The sequence below is a fragment of the Sebastes umbrosus genome, chromosome 7 (genome assembly GCF_015220745.1).
Source record: "Sebastes umbrosus isolate fSebUmb1 chromosome 7, fSebUmb1.pri, whole genome shotgun sequence".
Lineage (NCBI taxonomy): Eukaryota > Metazoa > Chordata > Actinopteri > Perciformes > Sebastidae > Sebastes > Sebastes umbrosus.
In genome coordinates, this window is record NC_051275.1 from 13,389,958 (window position 1) to 13,405,642 (window position 15,685).

Genomic DNA, 15,685 nt, shown 5'->3' on the forward strand with positions numbered 1-15,685 from the left:
TTCTAAAAATTATACTTTAGTACGGTTGCCTATTTGGGTAAATGTACTTAGTTTTCACCAGTAGTCAAAATTATAGGCCTAAAGAAGTTCAAATCAGCTCCACTTCATCCAGCTACAACAATAAAGCTGCTTACATATTAAAACATCAGTAATTTTAATCCAGTATTATAATATCATAATGATGGGAGCCATTCTATTGTATATTGAGTTCTTTTACTTTTGATACTTACATTACATTTAAATGTTAAAGGTCCCATTTTATAAAAAAGTGAGATTTTCATGTTTTTTTATTATAAAGCAGGCTTGTCCTATATAAATACTGTGAAAGTATCGAAACACTCAATCCACAGGGAAATACACACAGCCCGTTTTCAGAATTTCTGCAACTCTGGAGGACGGTCTGCAGGACAGATAATAATGCACTATACTCATTTTTAACAGTCTCTTCTGCACTATATTCACTTTTTTAATAGTCCTGTATCACAGCTGTTACCCTGCACTATATTCAGTTTTAACAGTTTTATTCATCTCCTTGTAATTTTATATCTGGTATATTTTTTTGTACTTTGTACTTTGCACTACTAACTTTTTTACTGCCTTTTTACTAACATGTTTCGCACTATAGAACTGTGATGCTGGAAACTTGAATTTCCCTCGGGATCAATAAAGTTACTATCTATCTATCTATCTATCTATCTATCTAGTAGAAACACAAAACACAAGTATGAACCTAAAGATGAGCATGATATGGGACCTTTAAAGGGACTGTTTGTAACTTTTTAAGCATATAAATGTAGCGGGTCGGCACACATGCGCGTTCGCATATGCGCACTCGTGTGTGGCCGGAGCCTCGTCTCCGCTGCCTGCTCTCCTTCACTCAGACAGCGTGCGCGTCCTCGTTGTCTCGCTCCACCTCTAGACGTTAACGCGCGCTCACTACACACTGCAGAAGAGTTAGTTTAGCTCTGAGAATATCTAGTGAATGTACAGGGGACGTTTGTGCAGAAATAAATGCTGCAGCTCCTCCAGACCATCAGAGGTTTTCCGTGTCTTGTGAAGTGACGGGGCTCATCAATGAGTTACGTTATCGTCTCGTTACCGACCGGCTGCCGGTGTCTTCGGCTGCCTGCTGCGGTCGGGAGGCGATATCGTAACTCGTTGAGGAGCCCCGCTGCTGAAGCCTGCGCTGAGCAGGAAAAGCCAACACTAGGATCAGCATTGATTCATGGAGAGACCTTCGTCTGGTCAGCTAACATTACTGCCAAGAAGCTGAAATATAGAGTGATATTATGGTTTTAGCTGACGTGTGTCGCCTCACTGTTTTGAGCGATGCTCGTTCAGGTATATTTAGAGCGAGCAAGCGCGAGCCCGACGCTGACTTTCGTTGATTTCACGGCCACAGGTGTCGCTGTTAAGAAGCATTTCTGAAAGTTACAAATAGTCCCTTTAACTACTTTTTTTACTTGAGTAAAAATTTGAATGCAGGACTTTTACTATTTTTTTTTATGTGGTACTAGTTACTTACTTACAAATTTATATCTGGTATATTTTTTTTGTACTTTGTACTTTGCACTACTAACATTTTTACTGCCTTTTTAATAACATGTTTTGCACTATGGAACTGTGATGCTGGAAACTTGAATTTCCCTCGGGATCAATAAAGTTACTATCTATCTATCTATCTATCTATCTAGTAGAAAAACAAAACACAAGTATGAACCTGAAGATGAGCATGATATGGGACCTTTAATACTTTTTTTACTTGAGTAAAAATTTGAATGGAGGACTTTTACTATTTTTTTTTAATGTGGTACTAGTTACTTACTTACAAATAAAGAATAAGTACAAAGTAATATACTATAAATATGAATGTAGGTATTTGAATATTAAAAAAAAAAAGCGCTCACATCCGGTTTGGAGCTCCATCCACAAAAACACTTCCGTTTTATTTTGAAAACCTCCACCCGGAAGCAGTTACCCCAGTGCAGGTGGCGTACATCCTGAACATTTGACAACATTCACCGTCTTTTCTCAGAGAAAACAAACATGTAATATCTCTATCCACACAGCGAGGAGTGTGTCCAGAGCGGAGCAGACGAGTTAGTGGCTGGAGCAGACTATTTACTGGTGATATTAAAGGTTTACTGGAGAAGAGAAAAGGATAAATAGCTCATTTGCTAATGGACGTATTATTGTTGGCTGTGCCGTCGTGTTGCTGCTATTTCTCCTCGCCTGTATGGACATGTAGCTAATGTGGAGTTATCTCTAACACATCTCACATTGCTCCATGTTTAATAGCAAGGTTAGTGCTCTGAAAGGGAACTGAGGTTGTGCACCCTGCAGGCCTTATAACGTGTTACTTTACAAACATTACAGCAGGGTTTCTGGGTTAGTCAGTAAAGCTACCATATAAGATGAGTTTCTTTAGTTTTGGACAAAGTGCAGAGATTGATGTGGTGCTGAATGACGCTGAGACGAGGAAGAAGGCTGAACACAAGACTGAAGATGGAAAGAAAGACAAATACTTTCTGTTCTATGATGGAGAGACTGTCAGTGGGAAGGTGAATGTGACTCTGAAGAACCCAGGCAAGAGGCTGGAGCACCAAGGCATCAAGATCGAGTTTGTTGGACAAATAGGTAGGTAAACATGCACATAACTTGTTGACATGTTTACATATGTTCACCAGTGATTTCATACAGCACAGTCTAGCCTCTGCTAATACACATTTGATTTGTTATGCACCATAATAGGCAATGCAGCTTTATTTGTAGAGCACATTTCAGCAACAGGGCAATACAAAAGTGCAAAAAAACATTGCAAATCAATTTCTAATTAATAGTTTATATGCAAAGACTAACTCAGTCAATCAGTTGCAAACATATGCATCCTCTTTAATAAATGCAAATGCAGATCCTACTATTCTGATTACATAATAAAGTAAATAAAAAAAAATATTCAGATGATGCATATGGTGGTGTGTTTTTTTATACTATGACAGTTTTCCTAAAATTAGATAATAAAAAAAAAATCACAATAATTTGCCTTGCTTACAGTATCGCAATATATTGAATCATAACCCCTTGTATCGTGATAATAAATAAAACCCCTTGCCAATACACAGCCCTGGTGTTTAAAAACCTGAAGTGTTCTACATAGATTTCAGAAGTGGCAGACAAAAATAATGTGTGGCCAGTAGAAATGTTCAGTGAACCTGCCACAGTGGCATGTGAGGAAAAAAAGTTAAAAATATAGTTAAGGCAAGGCAATGCAGCTTTATTTGTAGAGCACATTTCAGCAACAGGGCAATTCAAAGTGCTTTACATAAACATTCAAGAACATTGCGACAAAGTGCAAAAGAACATTAAGACATCATTAAAACAGTTATAAAAACATTAAAGATTAGAATATAAAAACACGCTAAAAATAAAAGCTAGGATAGAATATAACACTCAAGAGTAAAAGCTCTAGTGCAGTTTATAAGATCATTATCTGGTTTAATAAAAGGCAGCAGCAAACAGGAACGTTTTAAGCTTTGATTTAAAAGAACTCAGAGTTGAAGCGGTCCTGCAGGTTTCTGGGAGCTTGTTCCAAATATTTGGTGCATAAAAACTGAACGCTGCTTCTGCATGTTTAGTTGTGACTCTTGGGACACTAAGCAGACCTGATCCAGATGACATGAGAGGTCTGGATGGTTCATAACATAGCAGAAGATCAGAAATGTATTTTGGCCCTAAACCATTTAGTGCTTTGTAAACCAACAGGAGTATTTTGAAATCAATTCTCTGAGAGACAGGGAGCCAGTGTAGAGACCTCAGAACTGGATAATACCATAAAATGTGTACTATTAGGGACTGTACACAAAGTATTAGTGTAGGGATGGAACATTATATTTCAAATCAATAGGAGTACACAACCCTAAATCTTTTGTGCACCTCTAGTTATTAATGGCAAATGAATTGCACCAGTTCAATAGGGTTATATCACTTGAAGATATTGCGGAGAGAAGTGTGTTTGTCAAGGGGAGGATTCAAATGGAGAGGGCCTCTTCATTTATTACCATTATATTAGAGTCAAAGAGTTAAGCATCCCATTTTCCCTAAAAAGAGAAACACAAAGTGTCCTTGGGTTGAAAAAGAACAAGACAGTTTTTCAACAACAATTTCCACTGTTCTGAAGGTGTTTCCAGACTCTTTATTTAAAGACTCTTCCAACCGTCTGGATGATGAAATATTTGCTCCACGATAAAGAAGACTAACCAGCTTTTGAAGATGTAACCGTATTTGCTAATCAAGGGTGCCAGAAGTGACATAACTCCTTGCTCCTTTTGTAAAACACCAGCAAAATGTTAACATATTGGAAAGAACAAACTAAGCGAAGAGATATTCTATTTCTTGCTACCAACAACAGGTTAAAAATCTCATCTTATTTTAGTCTTTGAGGATTCTTTTAAACAACCTTCTGGGTTTTACAAATATATATTTTTAGGAAAATCATATGCTTAGCCTTGAGTGTGGAATGTAATGGTAAAACATGAGAGGCACAAACTGGGGCTCGGCCCTCTCCAACGTTATCAATATTATCCTTGGACCGTTGCCATGACGAAGAGAAAAACAGCAACACTCTCCTCACAATATGTCAGCGTAATAGAACACTGTTGATTGGTTCAATACATTTTCTATTAATAACTAAAAGTGCACCAAAAGTACCGATATATGCAAATATAAGTGGAAATAACAACTGCCTGAATTATGGCAAACATAAGAAATGATGGACAAAATGCTCAGTTTGAATTAAAGTCTATCCCTGTATATCTGTCCAAAACTTTATCATTAACATCAGTATTTTTAAATGTTCTTTAAAAGCTAAAAGTGTATGTCTGTTATTTGGCTTTTGTTGATAACTTCTTTCTTTTCTAGAGCTGTATTACGACAGAGGAAACCATCATGAGTTTGTGTCCCTGGTGAAAGATCTTGCGAGACCGGGTGAAATAACTCAGTCGCAGACCTTCGACTTTGAGTTCACTCATGTGGAAAAACCTTACGAGTCCTACACAGGCCAGAACGTCAAGCTAAGGTATGTTTGATCATTCACTCGGCTTTATAGGCACTGAAATGAGTGACTGCAAGTGTCACTGGTTAACCATCAACATGTTGCCTATATTTACCGTGCAGGATATGTTTTATGGCTTAGATGTGATGATGTGGAAACAGTGTTTTCAGTCTCTTGTTTGTTCCATTTTCAGATATTTTCTCCGTGCCACGGTGATCAGAAGACTAAATGACATCAGTAAAGAGACGGACATCGTGGTGCACACACTGAGCACTTACCCCGAACTCAACTCCTCCATTAAGATGGAAGTTGGAATTGAGGATTGTCTCCACATTGAGTTTGAGTACAACAAATCAAAGTAAGACTTGTAGGGCTGCAACAAACCATTATTTAATTATTTTTTTCAATGAACCGATTGTTTAATCTATATATCAGAAATTAGTGTAACCTGACCACAACAAAAATAATTGTCATTATTATTATAATGATGAGTTTGAGAATCTGGAACCAGATAATGTTTTATCATTTTTGCTGAATTGACTATCTCAATTGTTGTTTTCATGGTATTTTTTTAAAAATTTAATTAATAAAGTGTCCTTTGAAGAAAGAAAATCAGTAAATCAAAGGTTTAAAATGGTAACAAATTCAGTTACAGAAAATGAAGCACCAACAAAATCAAAATAAATACAGCGTCCCTGCATGCCTTTTGGAAATACGAGTGTTGGTGTACAAGCTTGATCTATAAAATGTCAGCAAATTGCAAGTTTCCAGTGCCCAAGCTGTTGGCTTAAAGGGTGACCAACAGTCCAAAACCCAAAGATATTCAGTCTACTATCATAGAAGATAAAGAAAATAGCAATATTATTTCATGCTGTCTATTAGCAGTGTAAAACATCAAGACACTAGAGAAACAATGAAATACTATTCTGTTTGAAACTAATATTAGTGCTCGGTTACTAAGCTTCTTATTATTTACAGCCCTCAGTCTCATTTTCTGCTCGTGTCTTCATTTGTCTTCTGACAGGTATCATCTGAAAGATGTTATTGTGGGCAAAATCTATTTCCTGCTGGTGAGGATTAAGATCAAGCACATGGAGATCGACATCATCAAACGCGAGACAACGGGCACCGGCCCGAGTGTATACCACGAAAACGACACGATCGCCAAGTACGAGATCATGGACGGAGCTCCGGTCAGAGGTAAACGACTCTTATTCAGGATATCAGTCAGTTATTTTAATCATGAAGCATCACCTCACTTAGTCAACACTTACTGTTCATCATCCAACCGGTCAACATGTATTTCATATTTCAGGAGAGTCCATTCCCATCCGGTTATTTCTGGCTGGTTATGATCTGACTCCCACCATGCGAGACATCAACAAGAAGTTCTCTGTGCGCTACTACCTGAACCTGGTGCTGATCGACGAGGAGGAGAGACGTTACTTCAAACAACAGGTAGGCTTACTGATTAATGATGATACTCGAAGCAAAAGAATCACAACGGCTCATTATCAGGCTCAGTCAGTGTTTACATGTTTTATAAGAATCTGAATATATTTCTAGTAGTAATCTGAGTTTAGAAACATCCACATAAATGTAATACCTGGTCCTAACACTATAAATATAGTTACATTTCTGCTGCAGATATTGGATTACTTGGCCATGTATAATACCCCCTGGTCGGGTTTCCTGAGTGTTTGCATGGAATAGATAAGATAGGAAGAGAAACATACTGTAGAGTAAAATTGTTGGACAAATGCTAGCTGTGTCCCAATTCAATACTGCTGTACATACACATGGTTTGAGTATTGGGCCGTAAAGCAATATAATAACTTTAAGGTGGGATCTGAGCTACAGAGAGATACCGGATGACAAAAAATAAGCATTAAATCTTTGGAAACACATTTAGCTTTAAGTTTTAAAGTTGCGGTTTAATTAATGTCTGTCGGCGCAACATACTGTATCATGTCCTGTCGGCATAAAATGGTATAAAAGTATGTTGATTTTTGTATACTAACTGCAAAAACAGTATTAGTTCTGAAACAATTATAATCGATGAATCGATTGGCAGAAAATTAATCCACAACAATTTTAACAATCCATTGAACAGTCATTTGTCAAGCAATCTTTATTATTATTATTATCCTCTGACATTTTATAAACTCAGCAATTGATGAAGTTTCCAAAAACATAATAAACAGATTAAGGGTGCCCCAGTAGCTCACCTGGTAGAGCGGGTGCCCTAGTAGCTCACCTGGTAGAGCGGGTGCCCATGTACTAAAGCTGAGTCCTCACTGCAGCGGCACGGGTTTGAGTCTGACCAGTTTTCTTTTGCTGTATGCAAAATCTCTCTCTCTCTCTCTCTCTCTCTGTCTCTCTCTCTCTCTCTCTCTCTCTCTCTCTCTCTCTCTCAGGAAAAGCACATTTGTAACTGATTACATTTATAACGAGCAGTGAGCTGGTTCCAGCATCCTGATTGGTGGTTATTATTGTTATCGATGGAGCTGAGTCCTCGTTAATGTTATTAGCAGCAGCTGTGCTTTCCCTGCTATGACGAGTCGAACCAGGAAAAATGAGTTCTGTTGACAGCAAGACATTTAAGGTTTTGATTAAAAAAAGAAACATCCTTATCCCTATCTTGTTTACATATAATCAGTCAGTGTCACTCCTTGGATGTACAGTATAGCATTGCATTTTGCTTCAAATAGAAGCTTTATTTTATTCATGTGTATAGCACATAACAAAGTTAACAACTTAAGAAATTAAATTGTTGTAAATCAGGGCTGCAAATAATTATTATTTTCATTGTCGATAAATCTGTTGATTATATTCTAGATTAATTGATGAGTTGTTTGGTCTATAAAACGATGAAAAATGTCGATCAGTGTTTCCCAAAGCTCAAAATGACGTCCTCAAATGTCTTGTTTAGTCCATAACTCAAAGATATTCAGTTTACTGTCATAGAAGAGTAAAGAAACCAGAAAATATTCACATTTAAGAAGCTGGAATCAGAGAATTTTGACTTTTTTTTTTCTCAAAAAATTACTCAAACAATTAATGGATTATCAAAATAGTTAGCGATTAATTTAATAGTTGACATCTAATCAATTAATAGTTGCAGTGCTTTTGCAAATGTACAAAAGTGTCCCAGCATGTATGAGTTTCTTGCTATCGGCAAATTTTGCAGCTGAAATAAAAACATAACTAATATGATTTTATAAAAGTAAGATCACTGACAAGCACAACAGCAGGATTACTGACATGGTCTTCAGCTTTCATGGATAAGGAGCCAATATAAAGGGACATCTAAAAATAAAGTACATAAAGTGTAAAAAAAAAACTGAACATTTCCTTACGCAGGAAATCACACTGTGGAGGAAAGGGGACGTGGTGAGGAAGAGCATGTCTCACCAGGCGGCCATCGCCTCCCAGAGGTTCGAGGGCTCGGCCGCTTCAGAGAGTGCCCTGGAACAGGCTGCGAAGGAGGAGAGCGGGTAGAGAGCCGCAGCCCCTCCAAGTTTACCCTCACGAGACTCGACAGCGTCTGCGTCGGAGGGACCCGTCAACTGTGCAACATCTGGTGAAGCAGCTGTTTTATTTGTAGCGGCCGCTGCTGGTGAAGGGAGGAAGAAGGGAGACCGACATACAGTAACGCATACAGTATGTGAACAATGAAACAGTTTGCATGAGGCATTCAAAGTGGCTTCAGGCTGCTGGTCTTGTCCTTCCTCATTAACGCATTTTTTCTTTTCTTTATGGGAATCAAACTAATCACCTGTCGCCACTGTGTTAAAAACCTTTCATGTGATATTCTTGAATTTTTAAGTTACTAAATTCATTTCTAATCTTTTAAATAATGCGACTAAATTGTCATGAATTTTCAGAAAGTGTATCTACAACATTCCACCTTTAATGAACGCATTCCTAACACTGTTATAGGATTAAGACATCTGAGATAACTTTGCACTGCTTTTTCTCTGTTTGTACGTGTTTGCACAAAAAACTAATGCAAGCGGGAAACTTTTCTTTTTTTGAGCGAGAGGGCTTAAGTATTATTCCACACTTTTTTTTTTTTTTTGGTTTTGATCTGTAAATAAGACCAGCTAAAACCTTGTATCCTGTTCCAGCTTGTGTACGTTGACTATACAGTACACGGTGCCACAAAAATGACCGTTCATGTTCATGTTCATATGCTTTTGCCTCGGCATTCCAGTGGTGTTAGGAGAGGGTGTTTGTATTAAGGTCTGATAGTATGAAGTCCACTGTATCCTCTTTATTAGAGACTTGAAAGTTGTGCCTACGTGTATCAAGCAAATGAAATCCTCCTGCCTCTTTAACATAATTTTAGTCTTTTAACCAGAGAAAAAAAGTTACAGTAGAACTATCTATCTTTTGCAAAATGCTAATTAATTATTCCTTGTCCCTGAAAGTTAAATAAATTGATGCCAAATGAAAAAAAAAAAAAAACTTTAGACTTTGTTGTTTTGTGACAGACATGATAAACCTCAACAGTCTGGGAGGACAATAACGAAAAAAGCCACCACATGAAGCTGACTACATCACACCAACGCTTGTGTTGCCATTGAGAGACAGTTAATATTTGATGACAGCTTTGAACAGGTCGGTATTTCTTCAGATTTTTCAAATACTTGTGGTTCCTCAGAGTGTTGAAGAGGCCATGTGATTGATGCACGAGGCATTCAGGAACCAAATGCGAACTGATGTGGAAACAATTCTTTAGGTGTGTTCCAAATTGCATACTTTTGCTTTTTACTTTTAGTACATACCGAAGCTGCCCTTACAAAGTACATACTGTTGGCATGCGGTGTGCTTACAATTGGCACATACTACTTAATCTTAACATTTCCCCTTGAACTTAGAGGATTGTGGGTCAGAATAGCCAGAAAAGCATGCTGGCTTGCAAACTGTAAAATGCAACCATTATGTAGTAGGACATCCTGGTATTTTTGGGCATACTGCATTGCAGTCTGAAGGAGAGCATCTGCTCGAAACGTCACTGACTAAGATGTGCCAATACATTGCACTAAAGGGAGCTACAGGGTGCGGACCTTCTACATTTTTCATTGCTGTCTTCTACTGGTCCAGCACCGACCAACTACGGTTTTGGATGTGCGCGACGACTTTACATGGTTTGGCATACTGCATTTGACATACTATGTATTGGGACATACAACATTTTTTTCTGGCATACTAAATAGTATGCAGTATGGGTATTGGAACAGACAGATTAGTCGGTCGACAAAACATCTGCAGCTATGTGGTGGTACTGATTCCTCAGAATCCAGCTGATCAGGGAGAAGCCTGAGAACCAGTTCCCAACCACATAATACAGAAATATTTACTTGGAAAAAACAAATCTCCCAAGTGGATTCACAATAAAAAAAGGCCTTTTCAATAATAAACAAATGCCTAGATGATGAGGAAAAGTGTATAAAGGGGGTTTCAATGAAAATAAACCAATAAAAAAATAAATAAAGCCTGTGGGTGTTTAGTTATCATTAGGCAAGCACAATCTGCCCGAATGCAGGTAACCTAAAGTAGAGATGTTATTGAATATTGACTCCAGCTGGTATCAGAATGCTTAAAATCACCCTCAATCAGAGAAGTTAGGACAGTAATGAAGTCTCAAAAGGGCCTAAAGACCAGAATTTCTGTCTGAATCTGCTAAAATGAGGTCTGCATTAAGTTGAGGAAGGATCCGAATTCCCTCTCTAAGTACCAAAGAATGAGTGAGGAAGTGCTACAGCTATTTTATAATCAGTTTTTTAAAAATAATTATGTAAGCTAAAGTGCCCAAAAATTCAATGGTTCTGACTTTTCTGGTGTTTTATCAAGAAAATTATCATCAGATTAACCCATAATAAAAGATAATCTGCAGTTGCAGCCCTATTGCGGTGTGTATGATGTTACAAGGAGTACAGGAAAACAAGCCGCCAGTCCATCGCAAACTGCTTTTGCAAGACCAGGGCGTCAGTCTCAAGTTCAACAGATCGAATACCACAACTGTTCAACACCACATTATGGCTTTAAAAACAGGCTCAATCAACATTTTATGACAAATTTACAAAAACTACATAGATTTTATGTCAGGCCATTTAAAAATCATTTTGATCTGAAGATGACATGGGGTCCCCAACCCCCCCGAGCCAGGAACCAGTACCAGGCCGTGAGGAAATTATAATACGTAGTCTGTACTGCACTCTTCCTCATCACTTGCTGTTAAACAACTATATCCTGACCTTTAATTAAAGTTCAGTCATTGGCGCACAAGACCTTTCATGATTAGCTGTTACTGAGAAAAGATACAAAATTGGTATAAAAACAGTCAGTGAGAGGAAAGAAAGGTTGGGAATCATTGCTATCCATAATGGCCAAAGAATATGAGGCCATTATTATAGGACAAGGTGATCTGTGGGGTTCCAGATAATGATAATACTCCCATGCACAGCGCTGAATACATTTAAGAACATCTTTTATCTTCCCACTCACTTGATCACCACGGGACAGCAGTGGACCTTATTATGGAAATAATGTGAAAATGGCTTTTATTGCTGCTATACGCAAATTACAGGTTGAATAATGGCAATAAAACAAGGTGTTCTGAAGCTGTTCTGAGGGCAAAGTGCAACCATAATCAACATTACATGCTCAAATATATTATAGTTTATATACTGCTGCTGCTGCTTTGCATCCAAATCGCAATTTCAAGATTTCGTTTGCAGTGTCCAACAAAAGCAAGCTCGCCCTGTATTGTTCAGAGGTAAAAAAAAAAAAAGTATTTGAGCCATAATTTGAAAAAAAACCCACATTTAATAATATTTACGAACAAGAAAAAACACACTACAGTACTGTAAACGAGGTCGCTCATGCTTCATGATTTCACTTTGTCACAAAAGCATCATCTGGTCCTCACAAAGGCTCTTCATCCTCCAAACTCAGGACAAAGTCAAACTCCTCTGCAGAGACAAAAAAACAACGAGGATTCATAACCAGCCCACCACACTATACACTGAAAGAAGACACAAAGTGAGATCTCTCACCGGCGGTTAGGGGCTGCACAGAGAGCCTGGCTCTCGTAAAAAGCGCCATGGCCTTCAGAGGCCCTCCTTTGGCTTGGTGCTGCAGGTGGTACTTCTTCAGCTCAGACAGAGGAAGGAAACGCTTCAGCATTCTTTGATACTGGACATCTACCTGAGAGAGAGAAGAGAACAAGATCAGCCTTAATGCTGGATTATTATTGTTATTAGTGATTGTACTTTTACTTCCCGAATGAGTTTACCATGCTCCATTTGGGGTTGTCCGGTTTACTGTTGGCATCGAAATGGACGTCTTTCTTGTCAAACTGAGTGTGGTCCACATACGCTTCCTTCACAATCTAGACAAAGAAGTACAGCTGAATATCATCATTCAAATCATTAGAATATTATCAGCAGGAGGGACGAGTGCGACATACTTTCATGATCCCTGCTATTCCCGGTTCTTTGCAGTTGCTGTGGTAAAAGAAAGCCAACTGCCCGTCTTTCATCTGCCTCATGAAATTGCGCGCCTGCAGATGATGGACAATTCAGAGGAACATTCACACAGAGAGAAGAAGAAAAAAAAGAGAAAAAAGCATTTGCACAAGGCTGGTAAGAATAAAACCTTTTCAGAGCGGTGCCTTATTTCAGGTTGACATCAGTTTTGTGACTCCATACCTGATAGTTGCGTACGCCATCCCAGCAGTCAGTCTGATCAGGTAAAGCCTTCAGATCTTCAATCCCGAACTGCACAATGAAACCAGACGCATCAGACGAGTGCAGTGGCCCACTCACATTTCCCCCCCCCCAAAACAACAAACTGTGCTGATGAGGCTCCGTACCTTCATGTCGATGCCGTTCTCAAAGCGGCTCTCGGGCTCAGACTTCATCAGCCAGCGACCGTACTGTGGACATTCTGAGCTCTCCTTCTTTTCTCCAGACTCAGCAGAAGCTGCAGCTTTCCTCTTCCTGCCGACCGTTTCACCATCATCACCTTTGCCTGTTGTTTCAGTAATAATCGTCACTAACATACCAGATAAGAAGTTTTACTCTGTGACTTCATTTACTCACCTGAATTTGCTGTTCTTTTGCTCACTCTGGCCCTTTTCTTTGGTGGCATCTCTATAAAGAAACATGTTTAAAACATGAAGCCTTGTCCATAACAGGGTTGGGTGATATAATGATATATACCTTGATGATAATGATATCAAATTGTCTACCATTCTTATTATTCGTACCATAGTTGCTGTCCTCCAACATCTCTAGGTGTATTATATACACCATTAATAAGGTCTATCATGTATTTTTGCATCAATGTAATGAAGCACTTTGGTATTTGTTTTGCTGGATTAGCCAAAAACAAAAGACACTACTGACTGGTCATTTCATCCATTAACAATTTCTCAATTCATTTTTTTCCAAAGAAATGTACTACATCACACTATATATTGATACTGTAATATGAAATTATACACACTGTGATAGAGAATGTGATCCAGACTGTCAACACATAATCCACAAAAATACATTTTTCAACATATGCCACTATGGCTGCAACTAACAACTATTTCTACTAGATGTTCATAATATGCAGATTATTTTTAAGATATTAATAGTTTTGTCTATAAAATGTCAGAAACAAAAAAAGTCTAAAATCAATGTCTCCCAAAACCAAAATATATTCAGTTTTATAATCATAGAATAATAATTAGGAAGATATTCACATTGATAAATCATACCTGTAGCAGTGCTCTACAGGTGAGTGTCCAGCAATCAAAACACGCGGATAAACCAACAACATGTGACGTCAACAAACTTATTGGTGCACTTGATTTAAGTGCCAGCTACTCCCGTTTGTGTTGTAACAGCTATTTCTCCATCTCCAACATGCAACGAGTGAACCATAACCTAGTTTGGGACTGAGTCGTCCAATGCATTGAAGTCTTTTCTCTTATGGAACCGAAAAATAATGTTTTAAAACACTTGCTATAAAGCATAAATATTACCTTTGTGTCGTTTGTTCAAGGAAGTTTTCTAGTGCGACGTCTTCTTTGTCGCATCTAAACTATAACAGGCTCAATACTGCCCCCTTGAGGCCGGAGGGCAGGATTACATGTTGATTTTATCCCCAGACAGCCACAAGAGGCAACAACGAGCCCATTACACACTCGAAAACCATGACTGTATAAAGACAATAATAATAATGTTATTATCAAGCCCAAAGGAAATGCACATCATAGACAGCAGAATGCAATGAAACATAAATAATTGAATAAAAAACAATAGAATGGGAAAATAAAGAAACAAGCATATACATATACATATTCATACAATTACATATGCACATACTAACACATCAGCACACAAGCATACAAAAGACTATCAAGCAACAAGCGACCATAGACATTTTTTTTATTTTTTTTTGTTTTATTATTTCAAAATGACAATATACATAGTAACAGCAGAAAACATTAAAATCATTTACATACAGAAGAAGCATAGCGAAAACATAAACAAAGAGCTGTGCCAAACATAAAAAGGACAACAGAAATGAAACAAAACCAACATAAAATTAAAAAAAGACCACGCAAGAGTATGACAATAATTTCACTTAAAAACATTAAAGACATCGCATACATTCATTGTTTTCATTGTTTTTTTTTGTTATGTGAGGAATAAATTGTTGACAGATATAGATCCATTTCTTTCATAAGTACAAAGAAATTAGGCTGACCACCACTTACAAAAGTTAAAGAGTGACATAGATGTAAACTGTTCCTTCTGCGAATCACATCCTGAAACTTGCTCTCATTTATTCTAGTCCTGTAAATTTACATGTGAATTGTGGAAAGATAATTTTATACTTGTTAACATTTTCTCAGATTTTGCACTGTATTATAGAAATATTATATTTGGCTGCTATGATTACAGTGACAAAGACAGTAATGCATTTTTTCTTATTAATTTAATTTGAATTCTCGCGAAGTTCCACATTCACAAGTGTAAATCTACCAAAAAAAAGCCTAATTTCTTTGTACTTATGAAAGAAATGGATCTATATCTGTCAACAATCTCTTCCTCACGTAACAAAAAAGCAATGAAAACAATGAATGTATGCAATATCTTTAATGTTTTAAGTGAAATTATTGTCAAACTCTCGCGTGGTCTTTTTTATTATTATCTACTTATTTAATTATTTTGATTGCGTGTTTTTTTTAATTTTATGTTGGTTTTGTTTCATTTCTGTTGTCCTTTTGTGTTTGGCACAGCTCTTTGTTTATGTTTTCGCAATGCTTCTTTTGTATGTAAATGTTTTTGATGTTTTCTGCTGTTACTATGTATACTGTAATTTTGAAATTAAAAAAAATTAAATAAAAATAAAAACATCAGCAGTAGCTGGCTGCTTGGGGCTATAAAATAATCGCAAAAATAAAAAAGATAAATAATTTTGTGTATGTTAATGTTTTTAATGTTTTCCGCTGTTACTATGTATACTGTAATTTTGAAATAAAAATAAATAAATAAAAAAAAAAAAAACAGACCAAAGACTAAACTACATTTCCCAGCAGTACCTGGGAGTAACTACACTCCGGAG

At 37.4% G+C, this 15,685-nt stretch overlaps 2 protein-coding genes across 3 annotated transcripts; one reads left to right on the forward strand and one right to left on the reverse strand.

Moving 5' to 3' along the window:
- Positions 1-1,960: 1,960 nt before the first annotated feature.
- Positions 1,961-9,520, forward strand: LOC119491924 (vacuolar protein sorting-associated protein 26B-like). The gene is made up of 6 exons (XM_037776193.1): positions 1,961-2,637; positions 4,918-5,074; positions 5,244-5,408; positions 6,075-6,250; positions 6,366-6,508; positions 8,414-9,520. Exons 1-6 carry the CDS (start codon positions 2,415-2,417, stop codon positions 8,549-8,551), a joined length of 1,002 nt encoding a protein of 333 aa, XP_037632121.1. The 5' UTR covers positions 1,961-2,414; the 3' UTR covers positions 8,552-9,520.
- A 2,082-nt stretch (positions 9,521-11,602) lies between these two features.
- thyn1 (thymocyte nuclear protein 1) lies at positions 11,603-14,194 on the reverse strand. Of its 2 annotated transcripts, none has more exons than XM_037774460.1 (9): positions 14,097-14,194; positions 13,162-13,212; positions 12,933-13,090; positions 12,769-12,837; positions 12,528-12,620; positions 12,354-12,449; positions 12,115-12,265; positions 11,971-12,030; positions 11,603-11,926 (listed from the first exon to the last, which is right to left on the reverse strand). In XM_037774460.1, the coding sequence occupies exons 2-8, from the start codon at positions 13,208-13,210 to the stop codon at positions 11,984-11,986; spliced, it is 663 nt and encodes a 220-aa protein (XP_037630388.1). In that variant the 5' UTR covers positions 13,211-13,212; positions 14,097-14,194; the 3' UTR covers positions 11,603-11,926; positions 11,971-11,983. The 2 variants fall into 2 exon arrangements, with proteins under 2 accessions (XP_037630388.1, XP_037630389.1); XM_037774461.1 differs by lacking the exon at positions 14,097-14,194 and adding an exon at positions 13,830-14,082.
- Positions 14,195-15,685: the final 1,491 nt, after the last annotated feature.